The following is a 26,515-nucleotide window of genomic DNA, read 5'->3' as shown; positions in this document are numbered from 1 at the left end:
TCTTGGTTGTGAGATTTCTATGGGCTGGGCCTCTGCCAACACTAGCTTATATGACCTCATTGAATACTTATTATTACCAAAGTACCCTATGGAGGCCACACAGATGTAGGTGGTGATGTCAGGATTTGAACCTAGGTCCCAGGCCTGCCTCCAAATCCTGACTCCTCTATATTCTACATATGAATAATAATACCTATGAATGGTGACATTATTATTATTAGTTTTGTGGGGTTGTCTGACTTCTCAGACTGGGTATCTAGCCTTTTCTATCTTGATATCTCCCTGAAACTTTCTGATTTGGCTGATTGCTCTCTTTGGAGGTTATGAAAAAATTGATGTATGTGGGCTCTGTGGTGATGTATGTGGGGGTACTTTACCCAGGGTGGCAGACCACAAGCAAGAGAAAAAAATCTGGAAGTTAAAATTCAAAGGAGGCTTTGTGTAGGTATCAACAAGATATGCATTCCTAATATACCTCTGAGAAGTAGGAGTGCATTTGTGAACTATTGACTTCACATTCCTAACCCTCCTTTGGAAAATCCTACGGGAAATAATTTTTTTGTTGTTGTTGTTGAGACAGAGTCTCTCTCTGTCTCCCAGGCTGGAGTGCAGTAGCATGATCTTGGTTCACTGCAACCTCTGCCTCCCAGGTTCAAGTGATTCTTGTGCCTTAGCCTCCTCAGTAACTGGGATTATGGGAGTGCACCACCACACCTGGCTAATTTTTGTATTTTTGGTAGCGGTGGGGTTTCACCCTGTTGGCTAGGCTGGTCTCGAACTCCTGACCTCAAGTAATCCACCTGCTTTGGTCTCCCAAAGTGATAGGATTACAGGCATGAGCCACTGCACCTGGCCTTATGGGAAATATCTGGTGATAGTTGCAAATTAGAACACCTGTATAAAGGCTTTTCCTTTGAGGTTTAAGGCTGTAGAACTCAACTCTAGGCTATCTTTATTTTATAGATGAGGAAATTGAAGCCCCCCAGAGCTATTGAGGCTTGTCAAAGAGATGCCCTGTTACCTATCTGTGAATGTGGCCTGTTAGGTCTTGGTCTCATTTAAAGTCAACATTCCTGTGTGGGTGAAATGAAAGGAATCTTCATGTGAAGGAAAATTCACGGGAAGTGGGGACTTCACTCTGTGTCATCACCAGGTTGATTGAGCCACTGTGGTGGATGGCTTCCAAAGATGGCTGCCTGCAAAGCTTCCCATCCTTATACATACAAGCGGGTCCTCCATACAAGCGGGTCCTCCATCAGGGGGTAGGGTCTATTTCACCTTCTTTTGAATCGGGGCTGGCCTCATGATGTGCTTGAGCCAATGGGTCAGGGCAGAAGTGATAATGTCCCAGTGCCGGCAGCGTTTGCTTTTGCTCTGTTGGAAGCCAGCACCACGTTGTAAGGGAGTTCTGGCTAGACTACAGAATGAGAAGAGACTATCTATAGAGAAAGCTGTGTGGAAGAGAGCATGGCACTCAAGGTGAGAGCCAGTACCGAGGGCTAGATGTGCAAGTGGGGTCATTTTGGATGTTCCAGCCCCAGACAAACTGTCAGCTGAATGAGGTCACCTCCATGAGTGGCCTCCAACCAATGCCATGTGGAGTAGAAGAACTGCCCAGTTGGTCCACACAACCCACGGTAGCGTGGGAAATAATAAATCATTGCTGTGTAAACCATTATGCTTTGGGTGGTTTGTTACATGGCAATAGGTAACTGAGCAGTCACTACTGCTAGTGCAACCAAAATTGTGGTTTGGTACCACTCTGGCTTGGAGCTGGAAGTCCACACCTGGCTCCCTTGTCCTTCTGAAGTGGTGGGATGCAGGCGCCTGGCATGGCCACTAACAAGCCCTGCTGCTGGAGTTGTTTCTCTGTGTAACTGATGGGAATATTTTCCAGTAAAATGCCGGTAGTCTACTTAATTTCAGCCATGATCAAAGTGGTTAAGACCTAACTTTCATTTACTGGAGCCAAGTTCTGTTTATTTGCAGTTGGGTTTTGTTTACTCTGCTTAAAGGACATGCCCAGTCTGCTCTCTCTCAGCTGATCTGTGTTCCCACGAATCTAGGCCTGAATGACAGGTGTTTAGATAAGGGCTATTTGCTCCCCTCCCAGGCTGGCAGCAGGCACAAATCACACAGGGAAAAAGATCCACGCTTGAGGTTACGACAGCCCAGAGTCAATATGAGATTATTTCTTAAAATTGCAAGTTAAGGCCTACGAGTTGTCAGTTATACCAGAACAGGTTTTCTCAGCCTTGGCACTGTGGACATTTTGAGCTAGATAACTCTGTGTTGTAGGGGCTGTCCCGTGCATCGTAGGATGCTTAGCAGCATCCCTGGCCTCTGTCTGCCATATGCCAGTCACACACTACTGCAGTTATAATGACTGAAAATTGCCAAATGTGCCTAGGCTGGGGCAAGGACAAGCTCACCCTGGAGAACTACTATGTCTACAGTGCTCCCAAAGACTTCATCAACAGTACATACTCTCTGGGCTGGCTGGAGGAGGTACTGGTAGGTGATGCAGAAAGTGAGCTAGAAGAAACTGGAAATGCAAACTTTGCATTTCCCACAGTAGGACTGGGAACATCCAGAACCCTAGCCATGAGGGCAGAAGTACTGGAGTTAAAAAAGTTAAAAATAAAATGAAGCCAAGCTTCTTCTTCTTATTATTTTAGAGTTGGGAGAATTCACTTTTTTTTTTTTTTCTTAAAAGGAATAAAGGCACACTTCTGCTGCTGCTCATTATCCACTCATGTAGCAGAAAAAATGTGCACTCAGGGACTAATGAGATTAGTGGGCTGAAAGAAATCCTATGTCTATCCTCAAGTCTCCTTTGTAGCCACACTCCTCCTTGTCTTAAAGTTGAACAGCCTTCACTTCCTTCCTTTTAATATTTTTCACTTTTCTATCATTATAGGAGATATCTCCCTCAATTTGCCTAACGTCAGGATTGTTTGAGAATTGATTCAGGATTGGGCACTCTGAAATAATGTCTCCTTGGCTTATGGACTAGACATCAGCCCACTCCTACCCGCTAGCTCTGGAACAAGAATTGCACTCCAGGTTACTCCTACCTTGAGGAAAACAGGCAGACCTTTTGTATTCTGATGGCTATCACTAACCAAGTTCAGCAAGCATCTGGGAGTTGGGCATGCTGTCCAGGTAGGGGCATCCGGGCCACCCATCAACAATTTCTACCGGTCATAAAGGCAAGGAGTGTTTTGATCTTGAATAACCCAGCTGCAAAATGCCTTTGAACCTCTGGGGCAGTCAAAGGTAGTGGAATGAATCAACTCAAGTTAGCAATGCCTTGTGAGGATATTTCTGAGGAAGCCTTCACAAGCGGGCTAGCCTCCAAGCTGCTCCGTCATATATAGAGTCATCAAAAAGACAGATGACCCACATCTGACAGCTCCCATTGGTGGCTCTGTCTCAGGTCCCTGTGTAATATAACCAATTCTAAGTCATTTCTCTGTTTAGCTAGGAAAGGTCAGCATTTCCGCACTGGTCAGCTTGCTGCAGGCCTCCGAGTTGTAAAATGTGTCCTGTTATTTACATACCTGTAGACACCCTCCACCAGGATGAGAATCTTTTTCCAAGCTCTGCGGGTTCGAGGCTGGCCATAGATGACAGCATCTCTCAGGAGCTTCTCTAGGCTTTGTGTGTCTTTAAATAATACCAAAAAAGAAATTGAGTCATGAAAGGGCTTACTTTTCCTTTTCCACTTTCTTTTTCCAGATGTTTTAAGTTCAACTCAGACCTAAACTTCCAGAGAACAAATTCAGAATCAGAGAACCCTTAGGGAGAGAGAGAGAGAGGTCTATTTTTCAGTAGAACTTAACTCTGACAAGACAAATAGCCGGATTTGTACAAGTAGGCAGAGTAAACTCTCACCAGTGGGACATGGTTTCCTAGGCTCTTAAAGGCTCTCCCCGCCTGCCTTAGAGAGATTGAAATTCTACGTTAAATGCATCTCTTAGGTCTAAGCTTTGTTGCAGGCTGAAATGAACTCTGAGAGGCATAATTAATACCACTCATCAATCGTGTAGACATGAGCGTGTTAGAGTTTAGCTGAGTTTGCACGCATCTCACTTCCTACACTTTGAGCCTTGATTTCTGACATCCCCCAACCTTAGAAGTTTCAAAACTTTAAAGCAGTGGGACAATTAAGCCTCTTTTTCAAAATATTTGGAGATCTCTGAACACAATAATAGCTCACAGTTATTGAGCCCTATCTGTGTGCCAGGCACCCTTCTAAGCTCAGTTTTTGTCATACCTCATTTAATCCTCATAAGAACCATCTGGAGGAAGTACTAGTAGCATTTCCATTCTGTGGTTCAGGAAACTGAGACACAGAGGAGTTGAGTAAACTGCCTGAGGTCTATCATAAGCAACAGAATCAGGATTTGAACCCAGGTAGTCTGTACTGTAATTCACATTTGTAACACTACCCTTTGCTGCCTTATGTGAAAGCCATCGTCCCTTCTTCTCAAATGAAATGGTGATGTAGAACAAGGGAGGATGAATGTTTGGCAGAATAATCTTGTTAACTTCTAATGTCAAATATAATCAATAGTGACAATTCATTTATCTGCTATCAGAGGTAGATGACTGGGCTTGGGTTGAGAGGTCATTTAGAAGAACTTGCCTACCAACCTAGCTGTTTGCTATATATGTACATGTGTGTGTATTATTTTGTTTTTAACTTTTAAGCCTAGCAAGAAAAAAATGGCTGAGGTTTATGGGCATATTTTTTAGACTGATTATATTTCTACTTGTATTTTTTGCATTTCCTAAGCTTTCCCTTTTTTGAGAAGCTGAAACTGAAATACTTTAGGTCCAGCATCCAATCTTAATTTTAAAAGGTGGAGATGCTACTTAACTGCTGCCTTGACTGTTATGCAATGTTCACCAGGCATTAGAAACACCACTTAAAACGCTCACAAAAGGTGACATCTAGCAAAGATAAATCTTTGAGGTCAGGAGTTCGGGACCAACATGGTGAAACCCAGTCTCTACTAAAAATACAAAAAATTAAGTGGGTATGGTGGTAGGCCCCTGTAATCCCAGCTACTTGGGAGGCTGAGACAGGAGAATTGCTTGAACCTAGGAGATGGATGTTGCAGTGAGCTGAGATCACACCACTGCACTTCAGCCTGGGTGACAGAGAAAGACTCTGTCTCAAAGTAAAAAAAAAAGATAAATCTAAAGCTGCATAGTCAGTACTGGTTTTGACCACTATAGACAAAGCTCTCAAGAAGCGGATGTGCATTGGCTTATCACTCACTAGTCTAGGCTCAAATTAGCTGCAGTTCTTGGTCTCAATGGAGAACCCTTCAACTTTGTCTTTGAGTCTCCAGTCTGTGCTTGGATCTGTTTTAGGGCTTCCCTCAAAGCTGCGTGAATGCATTAGTGGCTGCATTAACTTTTCCATACTGCAACTTTGCCACACTCAATGAGGCCACAAGATAGTTCTTTGAAATAGAGTTGTGAATATATTTGTGTGTGTGTGTGTTTCTTTTTAATTATCAAGTACATTTAAGCAAACCACATTTAAATAAAGGTGACTTCCTATGAATTGGAGTGGGATAGGACAAGTAAGAATTTGATAGTGCAATATCAGAACCTCATCTCTAAGAGGCCCCTGTTAGCATGGCACCTTCCAAGCTGTCCTCAGCATCCACCCGCTAGAGACTGGATATCGGGTCCTGAAATTCAGAAAAAGTGTGTGACACGAATAAGATGCTGCATACTAGCAAGATCTCTTGGAAATCCAAACAGTAGTGTTAATACACTATTTGACTTCCTTTAACCTCCTTAAGAAAACATCATATAAATAATGGAAAAATAAAGGAAATATGTAATGAAATAATGAAGAATTAAGGGAATAATTCTTTATTCAAATATATAAAGCCTTAGGTATTAGATATAGTATGCTGTCAGTATGCTACCAATAATATCTGGCATGTTATCAGAACCAACAGATATAAAAAAAGAAAAAAAAGGTCATTTTCCTTTCATTTCTTTAGTCATTAGCCAGAAACTAACTTTTTAGGTGCTTTGTCAGTTTGAATGTGGAATTAATCAATTTCACCAAGATCGTAAGGACCCGTGAAAGAAGAATTGGAAAAATGGTGGATCTTTGTTTTATTTCATGCCACTTTCCTTTTCTTTCTTTCTTTCTCTTTTTATCTGCAAAACAGGCCTCATGATATCCTGGCATCACTATTGTGTTCTTTTCACATAATATTACCTAATTGACAAATTTACAGGGCTTTCTTCAGTTCTTGTTCTACTGGACCTGTGGGCAGCATTTGACACAATTCAATACACACTTGTCTTTTAAGCTTCTTCCCTCGCCATCTGGACACCATTTTTCATTAGTTTTTCTTATTTCTTTTCCCACTATTTCTAGTATTCTTCGTGAGCACTATTTCCTCTTTTAACACATTTTCCTTTTATGTTTTTCCTTGACTTTTTTTTTCTATTTTCTCATTAATCTTCCAGTGGTTCTCAACCTTCAGGATGAATAGAAATAATCATCCAGGTAACCAGTTAAAATGCAGATTCTCGAAATTTCTACTCAGAGATTTTGAATCAGTTGGTGTGGGTCAGGGCCCAGATGTTTGTATGCTCAGTATCCCTGGGGTCTGGAACCCATAACGCAAAGCCAGACCTCTACTTTGATCGATATAATGTTTTTCTAACCATTTTTTAGACAAATATGGGAACCTCAAACCCATTTCCAAGATGGAACTTGCTGCAGACTACATTACTGGCCCATTTTCCACCTCATTTGAGTTCCTTCTTCTGTGACTTTGCAGTCCTTTCCTCTCACCGGTGGAGAACGTTTCCCTGCCCCTTGGCTTGGGTTCAGCCAAGTAACTTGCTTTGGCTAACAGAATACAGAGTAGAGACAGTTTGCTAGTTCCAAACCTAGATCTGAAGAGGTCTTATGCATTTCTACTCTTTCTCTTGTGCTTCTGCTAGTGACAGACAAAGAAAACGCCCAGGCTAGCCCCCTGGTCTCAGGTTGACCCTGGGAGAGGATTAATGGCACGTAGGGCAGTTACCCCAGCTCACCTGCAGTCTCCAGTGAGAAATACTTGCTGATTATTATTGGCAACTGAGGTTTGTTCCAGTAATAGTTGCCTAATACAATCTCGAATGGCCCTTCCTGATATAGCCTCTGCCTGTCTTTCTGACATAGTTTGTCAACATCCCCCAACACACAGCCTCCTGATTCTCCTCCATGCTTTTTTTCCTCTTGTCTGTCTGGAGAATGCTCACTCATCACTGAAGTCTTAACCCAAACTCTTCTCGTCAATAATACGGAACAGAGTTAAGGGCTTCCTCCTTGGTGTCCCTCCTGACTTGTCTATTCTTTTTATTTTTTTTATTTTTTTTTTTTTCTTTTATTATTATTATTATTATTATTATACTTTAGGTTTTATGGTACATGTGCGCAATGTGCAGGTAAGTTACATATGTATACATGTGCCATGCTGGTGCGCTGCACCCACCAACTCGTCATCTAGCATTAGGTATATCTCCCAGTGCTATCCCTCCCCCCTCCCCCCACCCCACAACAGTCCCCAGAGTGTGATGTTCCCCTTCCTGTGTCCATGTGTTCTCATTGTTCAATTCCCACCTATGAGTGAGAATATGCGGTGTTTGGTTTTTTGTTCTTGCGATAGTTTACTGAGAATGATGATTTCCAATTTCATCCATGTCCCTACAAAGGACGTGAACTCATCATTTTTTATGGCTGCATAGTATTCCATGGTGTATATGTGCCACATTTTCTTAATCCAGTCTATCATTGTTGGACATTTGGGTTGGTTCCAAGTCTTTGCTATTGTGAATAATGCAGCAATAAACATACGTGTGCATGTGTCTTTATAGCAGCATGATTTATAGTCCTTTGGGTATATACCCAGTAATGGGATGGCTGGGTCGAATGGAATTTCTAGTTCTAGATCCCTGAGGAATCGCCACACTGACTTCCACAAGGGTTGAACTAGTTTACAGTCCCACCAACAGTGTAAAAGTGTTCCTATTTCTCCACATCCTCTCCAGCACCTGTTGTTTCCTGACTTTTTAATGATTGCCATTCTAACTGGTGTGAGATGGTATCTCATTGTGGTTTTGATTTGCATTTCTCTGATGGCCAGTGACGGTGAGCATTTTTTCATGTGTTTTTTGGCTGCATAAATGTCTTCTTTTGAGAAGTGTCTGTTCATGTCCTTCGCCCACTTTTTGATGGGGTTGTTTGTTTTTTTCTTGTAAATTTGTTTGAGTTCATTGTAGATTCTGGATATTAGCCCTTTGTCAGATGAGTAGGTTGCGAAAATTTTCTCCCATTTTGTAGGTTGCCTGTTCACTCTGATGGTAGTTTCTTTTGCTGTGCAGAAGCTCTTGAGTTTAATTAGATCCCATTTGTCAATTTTGGCTTTTGTTGCCATTGCTTTTGGTGTTTTAGACATGAAGTCCTTGCCCATGCCTATGTCCTGAATGGTAATGCCTAGGTTTTCTTCTAGGGTTTTTATGGTTTTAGGTCTAACATTTAAGTCTTTAATCCATCTTGAATTGATTTTTGTATAAGGTGTAAGGAAGGGATCCAGTTTCAGCTTTCTATATATGGCTAGCCAGTTTTCCCAGCACCATTTATTAAATAGGGAATCCTTTCCCCATTTCTTGTTTTTGTCAGGTTTGTCAAAGATCAGATACTTGTAGATATGTGGCACTATTTCTGACGGCTCTGTTCTGTTCCATTGATCTATATCTCTGTTTTGGTACCAGTACCATGCTGTTTTGGTTACTGTAGCCTTGTAGTATAGTTTGAAGTCAGGTAGTGTGATGCCTCCAGCTTTGTTCTTTTGGCTTAGGATTGACTTGGCGATGCGGGCTCTTTTTTGGTTCCATATGAACTTTAAAGTAGTTTTTTCCAATTCTGTGAAGAAAGTCATTGGTAGCTTGATGGGGATGGCATTGAATCTGTAAATTACCTTGGGAAGGATGGCCATTTTCATGATATTGATTCTTCCTACCCATGAGCATGGAATGTTCTTCCATTTGTTTGTATCCTCTTTTATTTCCTTGAGCAGTGGTTTGTAGTTCTCCTTGAAGAGGTCTTTCACATCCCTTGTAAGTTGGATTCCTAGGTATTTTATTCTCTTTGAAGCAATTGTGAATGGGAGTTCACTCATGATTTGGCTCTCTGTTTGTCTGTTATTGATGTATAAGAATGCTTGTGATTTTTGCACATTGATTTTGTATCCTGAGACTTTGCTGAAGTTGCTTATCAGCTTAAGGAGATTTTGGGCTGAGACAATGGGGTTTTCTAGATATACTATCATGTCATCTGCAAACAGGGACAATTTGACTTCCTCTTTTCCTAATTGAATACCCTTGATTTCCTTCTCCTGCCTAATTGCCCTGGCCAGAACTTCCAACACTATGTTGAATAGAAGTGGTGAGAGAGGGCATCCCTGTCTTGTGCCAGTTTTCAAAGGGAATGCTTCCAGTTTTTGCCCATTCAGTATGATATTGGCTGTGGGTTTGTCATAAATAGCTCTTATTATTTTGAGATACGTCCCATCAATTCCTAATTTATTGAGAGTTTTTAGCATGAAGGGTTGTTGAATTTTGTCAAAGGCCTTTTCTGCATCTATTGAGATAATCATGTGGTTTTTGTCTTTGGTTCTGTTTATATGCTGGATTACATTTATTGATTTGCGTATATTGAACCAGCCTTGCATCCCAGGGATGAAGCCCACTTGATCATGGTGGATAAGCTTTTTGATGTGCTGCTGGATTCTGTTTGCCAGTATTTTATTGAGGATTTTTGCATCAATGTTCATCAAGGATATTGGTCTAAAATTCTCTTTTTTTGTTGTGTCTCTGCCAGGCTTTGGTATCAGGATGATGCTGGCCTCATAAAATGAGTTAGGGAGGATTCCCTCTTTTTCTATTGATTGGAATAGTTTCAGAAGGAATGGTACCAGCTCCTCCTTGTACCTCTGGTAGAATTCGGCTGTGAATCCATCTGGACCTGGACTTTTTTTGGTTGGTAAGCTATTGATTCTTGCCACAATTTCAGCTCCTGTTATTGGTCTATTCAGAGATTCAACTTCTTCCTGGTTTAGTCTTGGGAGGATGTATGTGTCGAGGAATTTATCCATTTCTTCTAGATTTTCTAGTTTATTTGCATAGAGGTGTTTGTAATATTCTCTGATGGTAGTTTGTATTTCTGTGGGATCGGTGGTGATATCCCCTTTATCATTTTTTATTGCATCTATTTGATTCTTCTCTCTTTTTTTCTTTATTAATCTTGCTAGCGGTCTATCAATTTTGTTGATCCTTTCAAAAAACCAGCTCCTGGATTCATTTATTTTTTGAAGGGTTTTTTGTGTCTCTATTTCCTTCAGTTCTGCTCTGATTTTAGTTATTTCTTGCCTTCTGCTAGCTTTTGAATGTGTTTGCTCTTGCTTTTCTAGTTCTTTTAATTGTGATGTTAGGGTGTCAATTTTGGATCTTTCCTGCTTTCTCTTGTGGGCATTTAGTGCTATAAATTTCCCTCTACACACTGCTTTGAATGCATCCCAGAGATTCTGGTATGTTGTGTCTTGGTTCTCGTTGGTTTCAAAGAACATCTTTATTTCTGCCTTCATTTCGTTATGTACCCAGTAGTCATTCAGGAGCAGGTTGTTCAGTTTCCACGTAGTTGAGCGGTTTTGAGTGAGATTCTTAATCCTGAGTTCTAGCTTGATTGCACTGTGATCTGAGAGACAGTTTGTTACAATTTCTGTTCTTTTACATTTATTGAGGAGAGCTTTACTTCCAAGTATATGGTCAATTTTGGAATAGGTGTGGTGTGGTGCTGAAAAAAATGTATATTCTGTTGATTTGGGGTGGAGAGTTCTGTAGATGTCTATTAGGTCCGCTTGGTGCAGAGCTGAGTTCAATTCCTGGGTATCCTTGTTGACTTTCTGTCTCGTTGATCTGTCTAATGTTGATAGTGGGGTGTTAAAGTCTCCCATTATTAATGTGTGGGAGTCTAAGTCTCTTTGTAGGTCACTCAGGACTTGCTTTATGAATCTGGGTGCTCCTGTATTGGGTGCATATATATTTAGGATAGTTAGCTCTTCTTGTTGAATTAATCCCTTTACCATTATGTAATGGCCTTCTTTGTCTCTTTTGATCTTTGTTGGTTTAAAGTCTGTTTTATCAGAGACTAGGATTGCAACCCCTGCCTTTTTTTGTTTTCCATTTGCTTGGTAGATCTTCCTCCATCCTTTTATTTTGAGCCTATGTGTGTCTCTGCACGTGAGATGGGTTTCCTGAATACAGCACACTGATGGGTCTTGAGTCTTTATCCAGTTTGCCAGTCTGTGTCTTTTAATTGGAGCATTTAGTCCATTTACATTTAAAGTTAATATTGTTATGTGTGAATTTGATCCTGTCATTATGATGTTAGCTGGATATTTTGCTCGTTAGTTGATGCAGTCTCTTCCTAGTCTCGATGTTCTTTACATTTCGGTATGATTTTGCAGTGGCTGGTACCGGTTGTGCCTTTCCATGTTTAGCGCTTCCTTCAGGAGCTCTTTTAGGGCAGGCCTGGTGGTGACAAAATCTCTCAGCATTTGCTTGTCTGTAAAGTATTTTATTTCTCCTTCACTTATGAAGCTTAGTTTGGCAGGATATGAAATTCTGGGTTGAAAATTCTTTTCTTTAAGAATGTTGAATATTGGCCCCCACTCTCTTCTGGCTTGTAGGGTTTCTGCCGAGAGATCCGCTGTTAGTCTGATGGGCTTCCCTTTGATGGTAACCCGACCTTTCTCTCTGGCTGCCCTTAACATTTTTTCCTTCATTTCAACTTTGGTGAATCTGACAATTATGTGTCTTGGAGTTGCTCTTCTCGAGGAGTATCTTTGTGGCGTTCTCTGTATTTCCTGAATCTGAATGTTGGCCTGCCTTGCTAGATTGGGGAAGTTCTCCTGGATAATATCCTGCAGAGTGTTTTCCAACTTGTTTCCATTCTCCCCGTCACTTTCAGGTACACCAATCAGACGTAGATTTGGTCTTTTCACATAGTCCCACATTTCTTGGAGGCTTTGCTCGTTTCTTTTTATTCTTTTTTCTCTAAACTTCCCTTCTCGCTTCATTTCATTCATTTCATCTTCCAGGGCTGATACCCTTTCTTCCATTTGATCGCATCGGCTCCTGAGGCTTCTGCATTCTTCACGTAGTTCTCGAGCCTTGGTTTTCAGCTCCATCAGCTCCTTTAAGCACTTCTCTGTATTGGTTATTCTAGTTATACATTCTTCTAAATTTTTTTCAAAGTTTTCAACTTCTTTGCCTTTGGTTTGAATATCCTCCCGTAGCTCGGAGTAATTTGATCGTCTGAAGCCTTCTTCTCTCAGCTCGTCAAAGTCATTCTCCGTCCAGCTTTGTTCCGTTGCTGGTGAGGAACTGCGTTCCTTTGGAGGAGGAGAGGTACTCTGGTTTTTAGAGTTTCCAGTTTTTCTGCTCTGTTTTTTCCCCATCTTTGTGGTTTTATCTACTTTTGGTCTTTGATGATGGTGATGCACAGATGGGTTTTTGGTGTGGCTGTCCTTTCTGTTAGTTTTCCTTCTAACAGACAGAACCCTCAGCTGCAGGTCTGTTGGAGTACCTGGCCGGCCGTGTGAGGTGTCAGTCTGCCCCTGCTGGGGGGTGCCTCCCAGTTAGGCTGCTCGGGGGTCAGGGGTCAGGGACCCACTTGAGGAGGCAGTCAGCCCGTTCTCAGATCTCCAGCTGCATGCTGGGAGAACCACTGCTCTCCTCACAGCTGTCAGACAGGGACATTTAAGTCTGCAGAGGTTACTGCTGTCTTTTTGTTTGTCTGTGCCCTGCCCCCAGAGGTGGAGCCTACAGAGGCAGGCAGGCCTCCTTGAGCTGTGGTGGGCTCCACCCAGTTCAAGCTTCCAGGCTGCTTTGTTTACCTAAGCGAGCCTGGGCAATGGCGGGCGCCCCTCCCCCAGCCTTGCTGCCGACTTGCTGTTTGATCTCAGACTGCTGTTCTAGCAATCAGCGAGACTCCGTGGGCGTAGGACCCTCTGAGCCAGGTGCGGGCTATACTCTCCTGGGGCACCGTTTCCTAAGCCCGTCGGAAAAGCACAGTATTCGGGTGGGGGTGGCCCGATTTTCCAGGTGCCGTCTGTCACCCCTGGAAGGGGAACTCCCTGACCCCTTGCGCTTCCCGAGTGAGGCAATGCCTCGCCCCTGCTTCGGCTGGCGCACGGTGCACTCACCCACTGACCTGCGCCCACTGTCTGGCACTCCCTAGTGAGATGAACACGGTACCTCAGATGGAAATGCAGAAATCACCCGTCTTCTGCGTCGCTCGCGCTGGGAGCTGTAGACCGGAGCTGTTCCTATTCGGCCATCTTGGCTCCTCCCCCCTTGTCTATTCTTTTTAAAGCACTCATCACGATGTTCGTTTTTTGCTTTCATGTCTCTCTTCCGTGAAGTCAGGGACCTCGTCCTCATCCTTCTCGCCCTAGTGTTAGTACACAGCACTAGGCTCAATCATTATCTAATGATTGCATCAATGTTCTTTTCCTGGAGAAAGAATGTAGACTAGGAGACAGGCAAGGAAATGCCACTTGCGGATAGAAATAAGAATTATTAGAAAAGATAAATATCTCCTACCTGCAATATATTTTCAAAAATTGATGGTATCTTTTGTTTTGTTTTAAACACGAGGAGACAGATATTTTTTGAACGTTCCCAAGAGCGTGTTTTAGTATACATTATTAACCACTAGATGGCAGCCAAGGAAACAAAAAGCGGCTTTCTTGTTTTGAAATTTTCAGTTAATAAACTTTCACCTATTTGGGTATCTTCTTTTCACTTTTGCTTTAGGCAGAGTTCCTAAAATACTGAAGAAAACCTTGCGACTTGGAGAACCAGTCTTCCTTTCCTATAATCTTTTATTTATTATGTCTATAATCTTTTATAATATTATTCATCATCTATAACCAAATCCTCTGAATGGAATAAAGAGATGGTGAATAAAAGCATTCCTGTTAAGAATGTTTTCCCTTTGGGACTTGGAATTTATAAGTTTTTGTGCAGAAATGATAGATGGTAAATGTGGCTCCGACGCCACTGGAATAAAAACTAAACCCAAGTGAACTAAATTAGTAGTCATTTTAAAATGAACATTCTAAGATTTGGAAAAAAATATGTAAATTCAGAGGCCACTGTGTTGTTTTTGCACCAAAAAGGTCACATACACACAATGGATTAATCCAGAATTTTAAAATGAACGCCACGAGTCCTAAAGAGAAGCTTTTCTCTATTTTTAAAAATAACACGCAAGACATGAAAACAAGCCTTTCGGTGGCTGTGCTGTGTTTTATACATTTTGCAGAGGGAAGCAAGAGGAATACCAGTGTTTTCCAAGTCAGGGACTTCGTTGTGTTTGACTTGAATGGAGATTGCCATGGGAGTGGCTTTTGGTGGAGTTCACAGCCCCCCAGGGTCAACACACCAGGATTCTTGAGCAGAAGGAAAATCAATTAGCCATTTTTTTTCTCCTGCAAGGGATGAACTCTCCGACCTCTTAGAATCACAGAAGCTACACAGGAAAAGGGAAGACTGCGCTTGGCCTGGATTCTGGCCCCACCTTAGCCCCTGGTATGTTCATCTCTTGTTCTCTGTCGTTCTACAAGGCCACAGTGCATGGGTTATAAACCCGCAGATTTAAGGGATTGTGATTTATGTTCTGTAGGCCTTATGGGATTCTACTGTTTCAGCAAGCTGCATGCTCACATCTGCAAGGGATTTTTTTAAATAATGATGCTTATTAAGGCACTTACACTTGCATTATGTTAATCCCCATGACACCTCTGAGAAGTAGGGAAGGACTATTAGGTTTTCGTTTTTTGCAGGTGAAAAAAACAATGCCAGAAGTTTTGTTAAAAAAAGTTCCCCAAACAAAAGCCCTCCAAACAAACCTGTTCTTGTTGATTTAATAAGAAAATTCTGAGATACGGAAATTAAAATAAAAGTATAAATTTGACACCATCTAGGCACACACACACGGTGCTATGGTACAGTGTGGTTGTCGAGTCATAATGACACACCACGGACTTAAAATGACCATTATTTGAGCATTAATAATGCCTTGGTGTTATTCAGCACAAAATTTGACTCACTAAGGAGGTTTCTTTTGGTTTGTAGAGGACTAAAAGGATTGAACTGGTTTGGTGGTGTGTTAGTCCATTTTCATGCTACTGATAAAGACATACCTGAGACTGGGTAATTTATAAAGAAAATGAGGTTTAATGGACTCACAGCTCCACGTGGCTGGGGAAGCCTCACAGTCATGGCGGAAGGGGAAAGACACATCTTACCTGATGGCAGACGAGAGAGTCGGAACCAAGCGAAAGGGGAAACCCCTTATAACACCGTCAGATGTCGTGAGACTTATTCACTACCACGAGAACAGTATAGGGGAAACCGGCCCCATAATTCAATTATCTCCCTCTAGGTCCCTTCCACAACACATGGGAATTATGGGAGCTACAATTCAAGATGAGATTTGGGTGCGGACACAGCCAAACCCTATCAGATGGTTATAAATATCTAGCTATAAGAAATGAAAATGTGGAGACCATGTTCTGGTGCCTAGTGCAAAACAGTCCTAGCCTTTCACCAGCATAGTTAACTGGATTACTGAATTACTAAATACTTGGAATAATCCAACTATGTGTCCAAAACTACAATCAGGCTTAGGTGACAAATGCTCTTAGCCAGCTTGAGCCTGTGCCTGTTCTTACATTCAAAACCCTAATAAATAGCAAGCCTCCTGGATCTGGAAAAGCTGAAGATGCAGCTTTGTGAAAAGAAAGCACAAGGCAGCAAGGGACCCAGAATCTTCCAAGAAGGTAGGGCATAGTTCATAGTGTGTCTTCCTGAAGAAAAAACCCAGACATTTAGCTTTCCTCTTATTTCACTGTCAAATGGCAACACTGTTGCATACATCAGGGCTTCCTCCTTTCTCTTCTCTTGTGCAGCTGTGGGTTTTCCAAAGGCCTAGATCTAATGTGAGATCTTCACTCTCTGCCCATTTCTCAGTGCCCCTGCTCCCTCTCCTCTGGATCCAGGAACGCAAGATTGGGGCTGAAACTCAGCCTCCACTTTCCATATGCTCCTGGTGTGGTTGGTGGTTTATTCTTTGTCATCCAAGGCCCCACAAAAACTACTTTCAGCTGCATTTAGAGACACCCTTTGGTTTCCTACTCTCTGGGTTGCTCAGCAAAAATATTTTTGTGTCTCCCTATCAGCGGCGCTCATATTTTGTAAATGAAAAGATGGATGGATGATGAATGAATGTTACTTTTTACTGTTCCTAGTCCCTTACCCCCCATCTCTATATCCACTCCTCTTATTCCTTTGGACATGCAGTTTCATCCTTCAAGATTCAGCCCAAATATGAAATAATAAGTAGCAGGTATTTAAATAGCTATGAATGATGACAAAGAAATTATTCTTACTTTTCAGATGGTGGTGGGGAGGACTGTCCCCCTTGTTTAGCCTTTTGGCGGAAACAAAATCACAATGACCAATTTTGTCAAGCAAAATAATTATTTTTTGGAAGTGACATTTATGGGGTCTGTTCTCCATGAGATCACAGAGGCCATTTTGACTGAAAATTTGGTGCGTTTAAGTTTTATAAAGCAGATTGTGCAAGGACTTCAGCTCAGTTTTCTGGATGGCTCTTTAAACATGTGGATAGATGTTGCATGGCCTTAGGCAGTTCAAAGAAGCAAGGGGATCTTCTTGGAAGAGTGTAAAAGACAGCTGAGAGCAGATGACCTGGGTTGGGCTTATGGGTGAGGCAGGCGCTAGGGACAGGGCCTGTTTACCCTGCAGGGGGATGGGGTAATTGCAGCAACTTTTGACTCTGTAGGCATGAGATGAAGGACAGGCAGAACCTAGAAACCAGGGTCAGGGTGTCCAATACGCTTGGGCTCTGGGCTTGATGCAATGCGTAGGATTCTGATCCTCAGGAAGGAGATTGTGGAATGAGACAAAGTACTGAGATGGGATCCCTAAATGAGGGGGCTCAATGCACGAAGGTGAGACATGATTCAGAGAACAGTTTAGGAGCCCAGTGGTTAGGATTCTCAGTCAGGTGGGTGCTGGCAGCATCTACCTAACCAAAACTGCCTTGGCCCTGGGAAAGGTGTATGGGAGATGAAGGCTACCAAGTATTACATTCATTAATCTACCATCCAGCGGCAAAAAAAGGGTAGAAAAGGCCAGGAAAGGAGGTAGCGTGTCATGCTTAAAAACGGAGACTCTGGAGTCAGACTTCGTACGTTTACCAGCTTTGACTCTTACTAGCTCTGTGTATCTAAGTCACTTCACCACTTTGTAGGTGTTTCTTCTTCAACTGTCAAAAAGGAGATAAGAGTACCAGATGCCTCATTTTGTAGTTATGAGGCTAAAATGAGTTGGTGAATGTAAATGGCTCATTACAACGAAGGCTCAATACAATTGATTATCATTAAAAGATAGGGAGGCAATTGCTGGCTTTATTAAGCAATCTAGTTTAGAAATCCAAGTTGGACACTGAAATATAAAAGACCATGGCTTGCAAAGTAGTCTAAGCCATGTTTATGGGTTTAACTTTTTACTTAAACAACCTCACTAGCCCTTGTTCTGCAGACTAGGTAGTGCTCAGAGTTTTCTGGCAAACACTGGCCTTCTTTTTCTTCCTCCTCTTGGTCTTTAGTAGGTAGAATTTTGGTTCTTCCTTTCCACTTTTTTTTTAAACCACTCCAAATTCCTGGCCTGCCTGGACCTCTGACCTCATGACGACTCTCTAAGCTGAAGAAACAGCTTTTCTCCGAGGCTAGGTTAAGAAAGTCTTTGTGACTCACTTGAGGACCGAGGTTGCCTGCTGTCTCGCTGCTCTAAGTGTGGTTCTGCATGGCAGCAGCAGCAGCAGCAGCAGCAGTAGCAGCAGCAGCAGCAGCACCCAGGAGCTTGTCAGAATGCAGGATCTCAGGCCCCCACCCAGACCTGCTCAATCAGAGTCTGCATTTTAACAAGACCCCCACGTACCTCATGTGCATATGAAAGCCTGAGAAATATTGGGGAAAAATAACTTCGTCATTTGCTCATTTCCTCAAAATGCACCAGAATCACCATGGAGAACAAATGTGTTGGTTCCTGGTTGCAGCTTACTCTGTAGCTGAGGCCGTGAAATGGCTGGAGAATGGCTGAATAGCACAAGGGCAGCCCGAGGGTTGGCTATGTCCCTGAAGCTGCCCACAGTAGAAAATGCAAAGAGATATTTTTAATACTTAGCCAGCAAGAATGCAGAGGCCAAACTTCAGCATTCTGAATTGAAATTAAGGCTACTAACAGGATAGGGCTCCATTAGCCATCACACTGGACTGAGTTTTACACAAGGGACCATAGTTTTCTGAGTCCTACATATGGCCTGGCAGCAAGTAGCTGGACTCAGCTAGTGGTTAAGAGTGTTAACAAGTGCTGTGCACATCCTGCCTATACCCTCTCAGCCCAGCTTCTTAATGCAAATGCAGGCCATTCTTTGTCTAAGAGCTCTTTTTCTGGCTGTGGGAACATAGCCTGAGTAGGGAACAGCCTTCAATCAGTCACAAGTGGGAATTTGTGGATAAATACTTCAGCTCCCTCAGCCCACAGGTAGGGATAACAGTGAGTTATCTATCCTGGCACCCAGAGTTTCCTAGTAGAATTGAGGTCCTGTTGTCCACTCTGGTCACTTGCTTGACAATGCACCATGTTGGCTGCCTTCGCGTGCCCTGCTCACCTACTGGTGCTTCCTGGCATCACTTTCTGAATAAGTGACTTGTGATTACATCCATGTTTCAGGGTCTGCTGCTGGGGGAAGCAAATCAAGACAAAAGCAGCGGCCTTGGGTCTGCATTTTGACTCCTGTGATTTATCATTTGTCTGACCTTAGGCAGGTCATGTAATCACTTTGAGGATTAGTTTTCTCTTTAACAAAATGAGGATAATGAAAAGAACTGTGTATCTGGGTTGCTGTTAAAATTAAATGAACCAATTAGCTAAGAACCTAATACCAGTGAAAGCTGAATAAATGATAGAGTAGTTATGACTCAGCTATTATCCACATTTACTATTATAGAAGAACTAATCTATGGTGATAAAAGATTCCGGTACTCAGGTGTCTTTTTTTTGTTGTTGTTATTGTTTAAGAAATGAGGTCTTGTTATGTTGCCCAGGCTGGTCTTGAACTCCTGGCCTTAAGTGATCCTTCCATCTTAGCTAACCGAGTAGTTGGGCTTACGGATATGAGCTACCAGGCCTGGCTCTAGTACCCAGTTTTGAATTTAACATCACTAAAAATGCACTTCTGAGTCTTTTCCTGTTTTTTTAGGAAATAGACTTTGGGTGTTCTGATTTTGCTGCCTTGCAGAACTTTCCTTCTATTTAGTCTTCTCAGGTATTCATTCTGGCTTTGTGGGAAATGGAGAGAGAAGAATAATGAATAGCTTTGGAGTTAATGGTCAAGCCTATTTACACAGGCTTAAAAGTTAATTATGATGGTCTGAGTAGGTTTAAGTATATCTTAGGTATTTTTTCCTACAGAGAATTCAAAACTCCAAGGGCCCAGAATTCTGATTCATTTATAGTTGGCTTAAATAACAAAGGATGTCCACTTCCACTGGTACTACTAAAAAATAGAACCTCCTCCTCTCCAATGGGCAGAAGAGTATTGTTAAGGTGTAAGGAGAGGACATGAAGCAGAGGACAGTCCATGAGAGCAGAACAAGTTTAGAGTTGCATGAAAGTCCACAATCCCAGTGTTTAAGAATGCTCTGGTGCAGGTGGCTGTTCTTAAAACCTGTCTCACAAGTTATTAGCTTCTATCTGGACTGGTTGTATGTGTCATGCACACAGAGTTTCTACAGATCCTAAACAATCCCTGTATTATCAGTCCAATCTGTGTGGATGCATATGAAGGATTAAGACATCACTGCATACTACAGCAGTTAGTATTATCTTGGGAATAGCAGAGCAAGAAACAGAGCCAGCAGCATCTGATGCTGTACATATTATAACTCTACTCGGTTCTTTCCCTCTCCTTATACTTCTTGCTTCCCTCACCTCTCAAGAAAGAAGTCATTCAGAGGACCCTGGAAATAACTCTGCTCTCAAGGGGGCTGTTTTTGTGATGTAAATACAACAGCAGCAGAATATGCTCATGTTTCAAAGTTTTGTTAAACATGTGGGTGTGTGGGAACAAGGGTTTTGTGCACCTGTGAATGAAAGCCTAGCGGTTTCCTATTGCTGCTATAAGAAGTTAGAATACACTTAGTGACTTTAAGACAACACAAACTTATCTTACAGTTCTAGAGGTCAGAAGTCTGAAATGGGTTCGACTGGGTGAAAATCAAGATATTGGCGGGGCTGTATTTCTGTCTGGAAGCTCTAAGGGCGAATCCATGTCCTTGATTTTTCCGGCTTCTAGGGAAATGCTTCCTGCATTCCTTAGCTTGTGGTCTTTCATCTTCAAAGCCAGCAAGGGCTCTTTAAGTCTTTCTCACATTGCATTGCCCTGATGCTCACTCTTTTGCCGCTCTTTTCCACATTTAACAACCCTATGATTGCACTAGACCTACGTGGATAGTCTCTGTACAGTTAGCTGTTTTGCGGCCTGAATTCCATCTGCAACCTGAACTCCCTTTGCCAGGCAACATAATGTTTGTAGGTTCTGGGGATGAGGGCATGGACATCTCTGGAGGGTGAGCATTATTTTTCCTACCAAAGAGAGCAGAAGAGCAACAGCAGCTCAGGCATAATAGACTCCCATGGGTTAGAGGACAGACTCTGACCCTAGCTGCACCCAATTCTCAATTAGTGGAGAAGGGCAGTATTTACCCAGACAGCTCCAGGTTTCACTATTAATCAGTTGTATGATCTTGGACAAGTTGCTTAATAACTCTAAGCCTGAATCTTCTCATTTGTAAAGCAGTTCCTACCTCATGGAATTCTTCACAGGGCTAAATAAATTAGAGAAGGCCATTACCTCAGTATCTGGCACAGAGGACTTTCTTAATAAATGTTAGTTGCTAGTCTAAATAACAACAGCTAACATTCATTGTTAGGATAGAGATAGTAACTATTATCTATTTTTCATGAGTACAAAGGGAGGGCATGAAGAATAAGTTACTGAATGTTTTGAGAGCTTTGTAAAATTGGGAGATAAAATTTAACCCTTAAATTGTAATTTCAGCAAAAAGTTAAGAATTTAAGGGAAAATTTTATTGGAAATAATTTGAAACGTAACAGAAAAATTCCAAGAATAAGAGTACTGCAAAGAACACCCACTTACTTTAACCTAGATTCACCTATTAACACTTTATCCCATTTACTTAATCATCTCGTCTATGCATATTTATAGCTATGTCTGTCCACCTGTGTTTAAATGTGTGTGTACACACACACACACACACACACACACACAATTTTTTCCCTGCATTAAGACAAAGTTGCATATATCATGTTCTTTACCCCTAAATAATTCAATGTGTCTTCTTTAAGAATAGGGTATTCTCCCCTTTAAGAATAGGGTATTCTTATACAATTACAGCAGGATTCAGCAAATCTTTTCTATAAAAAGCCAGATAGTTTTACTTTAGGCTTTGTGGACCACATACAGTCTCTGTTGCGTAGTCTTCTTTGTTCTTTATACGACGCTTTAAATATGTAAAAGTGTTCTTAGTTCACAGGTCATAAGTTGTCTACCCCTGGACTATGGTGAAACGATCCACTTCAGTATTTTTAATGTTGATACACTTCTTATCTAATATTATCTAATTTACCATGCATCTTCCAATTTTTCAAATTGGCCTGGTAATTTCCTTTATGCATTTTCCTGTCTCTTTTGGAATCTAGTCTAGGACCTGCCATTGCACTTGGCTGATACTGTTCTTTCTTATCCTTTAATCTGGGCCATTTCCTCAGCCTTTCACTGTCTCTTATGGTATTGACATGTTTAGAGAATACAATTCCCTTTGTAAAAATAGAACATTCCTAATTTGGGGTTGTCTAGTGATAGGATTCAGTGCTCTAACCTGCATCCCATATAAATGATGTCAAAGGCTTTTTAGGGTATCATATCTGGAGACACACAGGGTCCATCTGCCCCTCACTGATGACTTCCAGGTAATAGCAAATGGAAAAACAACAACAAAACAAAACAAAACAAAAACAGAGAATAGAGAAATTCTAAGAGAACACTGCTTTAGAGACAGATGATCTTCAGAATTATTATTTTTTTCATCCAGTGCTGTTCAAAGCTTTAACTTAAAGCTTGTATCTCTGTTTCCATCTCTACTAGACATATGAGAAGGCAACTAAATGTTTTGAGAAAAACCAGTTTAGCCAGGGAACAGCATGGTAGGAAGCAGAACTCCCAGGCGCCTTTTGTTGCTTTTTGAAGTACATACATTCTTAGCATGATCGTTCAGGTCATGCTGAGAGTCCTGCTGCTCTCTGCATGCTCCAGATTAGTTTCTGCCTGAAATAATCTTTTCTTCTTCCCTGATTAGAATTATCTTAATCCTTCAGCATCTACTGCAAACGCCATCCATTTTATGCAATTCCCAAGGAGAAATAGACTCTTCATTTTTCCATAATGTTTTCTACTGTCCCTTAGTGACACTGATGACAATGACAAGGGTAGTAATAGTAATAACATAGCAGATACAAATAATTCAGTAGTTCCCATTGCCAGGCATCGTGCTAAGCACTTATATGCCTTTTCCAACCATAGTATTATTTTTGTATCATAATTATCCTCATTTTTGGAATAGGAAAATTGAGATCCAGAAGGTAAAGTAGTGTGTCTAGGACCACAGTTTCACAGTCTAATAAGCTATAGGATGAGGACACAAATGCATGGGTCAAAGCCTGTACTTTGTTTTAAAATATTGGAGCAATGGTTTTAATTTTATATATGTTGTATGATTGTAATAATATTGTTAGCTTAAATTTACTTACAGGGAAACATACAAATATTAAGTGTACAATTCGATGAATTTAAATAAGAATGTAACCATCACCCCATCAAAAGATTGCCCCAGAAAGTTCTTTTATGCCTCTTCTCACCAATTCCCTCCCTCCAAACCAGAGACAAGCATTGTTATAATTTCTATCATCATAGATTAGTTTTGTCTATTTTTGAATTGACTACAAATGAACTCACGCAGTATGTATACACGTTTGTGTCTGGTTTATTTCACTCAAAATAATTAAAATAATTTTTCTTGAGAGTCAGCCATGTTATGTGTAGCAGTAGCTTGTTGCTTTTTTTTTTTTTTTTTTTTGTGGAGTAGTGTTCTATTGTATAAATAAATAATAGTTTTTTCTACTATCCTGTTGGTAGACATTCGGATTATTTCCAGATTTTGGCTATTATGAATAAAGATGCTAAGAACATTCTTGTACAAGACTTTTAATGGACACACACTTTCATTCCTCTTGGGTAAATATCTAGGTATAGAATTTCTGGGTCATAGTAAAGGAGTATGTTTAGCTTTATAAAACTTTGCCAAATAACTTTCCAAAGAAGTTGTGCCATTTTATACTCCACAGGCAATGGGTGAGCATTCTAGCGGTGGCTCCATATCCTTGCTAACATTTGGTGTTGTCACCTTTTAAATTTTAGCTATTTTAGTGGGTGTGAGAAAGCACTGTAGCCAAAGCCTATGCTCGTAACCACTGCTTGATGTCATCATGGTCTTTTTCACTTTATACAGTAACTTGCATGCATATCTACCTTTCCTACTAGATTCCAAGTCCTCAGATAGCTGAGATATTACTTATCACTTTTATAGTCCTTCAAAGGCCTAACATAGTGCCTGAATCAGAATAGATACTCAATAAATGCTTAACAAATTTTGGCTTGGAACACATTCTCTGCCAACTTTCGATCAAGATTGTAAAAGAGTAGAGAGAGCAAGAGTGAGGATAATTAATATGGCAGGTGTCTGGTGATATATCCCAGGGCACACTGGCAAAATCTGGGGACAGCTTAAAGGATTAAAGGAGGTTCAAAAAATAAGATTCTATGTCTTATATCTCTCAGTATACATTGTAATCATCTGGGGAACTCGGAAGAAAATGCAGATGTCTTGGCCTCAACCCAGTGATGGTCATCTTGGAGGATTTCTACCCTAAAAGCCTTAAGCTGGAGAATAGGGAATGCTTGGTCAATGATTAATGAAGCTTACGTTTAGTCTCCCAGTTGGTCATTTATATATGTATGTATGCTTAACTATCTATCTATCTACATGACAGATATTTGGACTGAGTTGATCTGAGGTGGGCACAGTCAGTGATCTTTTATGGATGTTCCCTAGATGCCACTATTGTGCAGCTAGCATTACGAGCACTGATACAGTAGAATGGAGTGAAGAAACAAAGGGTTTACATTGGTGATGATCATGTTGATTTGTTCCAAAGAGATAACAACCAGACTACGTCTCTCTCTGGAAGTGAGATTATCATGTTTAACCACATACATAGATGGAACTACAGTTGAATGACTGCCTAGCTATCCCCTTCATCCTTTGCCAAGTAGACAGAGCCTTTGATCAGCAATCATCTGTCATGCTGAAGAATCAAAGGGCACAACACACTTGTGCTAATACCAAAGGCATTCCTTGTAGTCTCTTAATAAACTTACTTGGAGCCCTGAAAGACGTCTACTCCAAACATGAATTCCCAACACTGCCAAAATGATTTGAGTCTAGATGTGACAATCCATGATATTTCAGGCAGAACTGAAAGAATTTAACTTGGCTTATCCAAGTCTAAAGCCGAAATTGAGTGTTTGATGCAAAATGGACAAATGAGGTCAGTGTATTTTGAATGACATTAAGCTAGATGTTATAGCCACCCTATAAGTCTGAGGGGGCCACAGTTTGGCTCTTCTGGAAGGTCTGGTCCTGAACTTCACTCTAAGTGTTCATCTTCACATAGCTACTGAAAGCGGCTCAGTAAGGCATAGCCAGACCTCACCCCACTCAGTGAGAGCCATAGATTTTTCATTTGAACAACTCTACAAGTTAGACAAGGGGGTTCACTTGAGAGTACTCCCATGCATTTTCTTTCCTCCCCCATGGGACAATTGTTCTTTGGTTTAAGACTGCTGGGAGGTGGGCAGAACAGAATTGAAACAATTCTTCCTCAGTTCTCTGTCAGCCTTCTTCTTGTCACTTCAAACTTTGTTACCTCCTTGGAGGATGGAGGGGAGAGCTAGGAAAGAGGAACGGGAAAAATGAAGGGGAAGGGAAGGCAGGAGAGAAAGGTGGTAAGGAAGAAAGAGAAAACAAATTTGTGTGTGTACACGTGTGTGCATGTGTGTGAGTGCATGTGTGTGCATGCATGTACATATGCACAGAAAGAAGGGAATTTTCCAATGACAATAACAAATTAGAATCACAACCTTTCAACTAGGAGGATCCTTACCTATCACAGAGTTCGACACCTCGTTTTACAGTGAGGAAAATGAATGCAAGAAAGATGAAAGGATTTATACAAAGTGACACAGTAAGTCAGGAGCAGAGCCAGACGAGAGAACTCAGGTGTCCACCACCATCCACCTCCTTCAAAGTGTTTCCTGATAATTTCCATGCTGCCTCATCAAGACCCTAAAGGAAGAAATAGCCTTCTGCCTGCTCCTCACCACCCAACCACACAAACCAGAGCCTGAAAGGACATTTCAATGAAGTCGAATAGTTGGTTTTGTTGGGTGGGGATGTGAGCATCTGTGGGTGGGCAAAGTGAAAGGAGGCATTCTTCTAAGGAACAGGCTCATTTTTTACCTGACCTTAACACAAAACTTAAGTCTTCAAACTTTCCCAAGGCAGAGCTACAGAAAGGGAAGAGTAATAACACTTCTGATAATTAAATGGCAGTCCTAAGAGATCAATCATGTATTTAGAGGCCACATTGCAAAACCACTAACAGTGACATTAATGTGTTTGGGTTACACTTAACAATTTGGATGTTTAATGCATTTCAACCATTTGTTCCAGGTCACCAGAGGTTAACAAGCCAGGAGTGAATATAAACATAATTGTGTTTCATGAGGCTACATTGTCAGCTTGAAGAACAGAACAAGGCCTCATCAATAATCTTTACTTTCTTCTAGGAGCAAGCCAGTACTTGTTGAGTAAATACATTGATACTCACTGTTGTGTTTGAAGATTCTTATGGTTGCACCTGAGAGTCGGGCCCCAAGCACAAGCGATGTGTGGTTTAACTCATCACTTAAAATGAGGCATCCCTGTGCAGAAAACAAGCACACAACACACAAGCCAATAAATAAAACCAAGGAAAAACAACTTGTGGGGCAGGAAGACACTCTAAAACCTATAACACAATTTCTAAAACTCACTTTAATTTTAAAAGGCCAAGAGTTTAACCTGGT

The 26,515-nt window shown here is 41.4% G+C and overlaps 1 protein-coding gene across 9 annotated transcripts in view; it reads right to left on the bottom strand.

The window, feature by feature from the left end:
* The window catches only part of SPTLC3 (serine palmitoyltransferase long chain base subunit 3), a 247,582-nt gene that overhangs the window by 61,788 nt on the left and 159,279 nt on the right, over positions 1–26,515 (bottom strand). For all 9 annotated transcript variants that reach the window (XM_054542014.2, XM_054542016.2, XM_054542021.2 and 6 more), the window contains 2 exons: positions 26,278–26,371; positions 3,564–3,669 (listed from right to left, as the gene is read on the bottom strand). In XM_054542014.2, coding sequence (XP_054397989.1) covers positions 3,564–3,669; positions 26,278–26,371 — 200 coding nt within the window. The remainder of the gene's footprint in view (positions 1–3,563; positions 3,670–26,277; positions 26,372–26,515) is intronic.

This window comes from Pongo abelii, chromosome 21 (assembly GCF_028885655.2).
Source record: "Pongo abelii isolate AG06213 chromosome 21, NHGRI_mPonAbe1-v2.0_pri, whole genome shotgun sequence".
NCBI classification, from domain to species: Eukaryota; Metazoa; Chordata; class Mammalia; order Primates; family Hominidae; genus Pongo; species Pongo abelii.
Note: the sequence above shows the minus strand (reverse complement) of the source record. Positions and strands in the feature narration are given on the sequence as shown.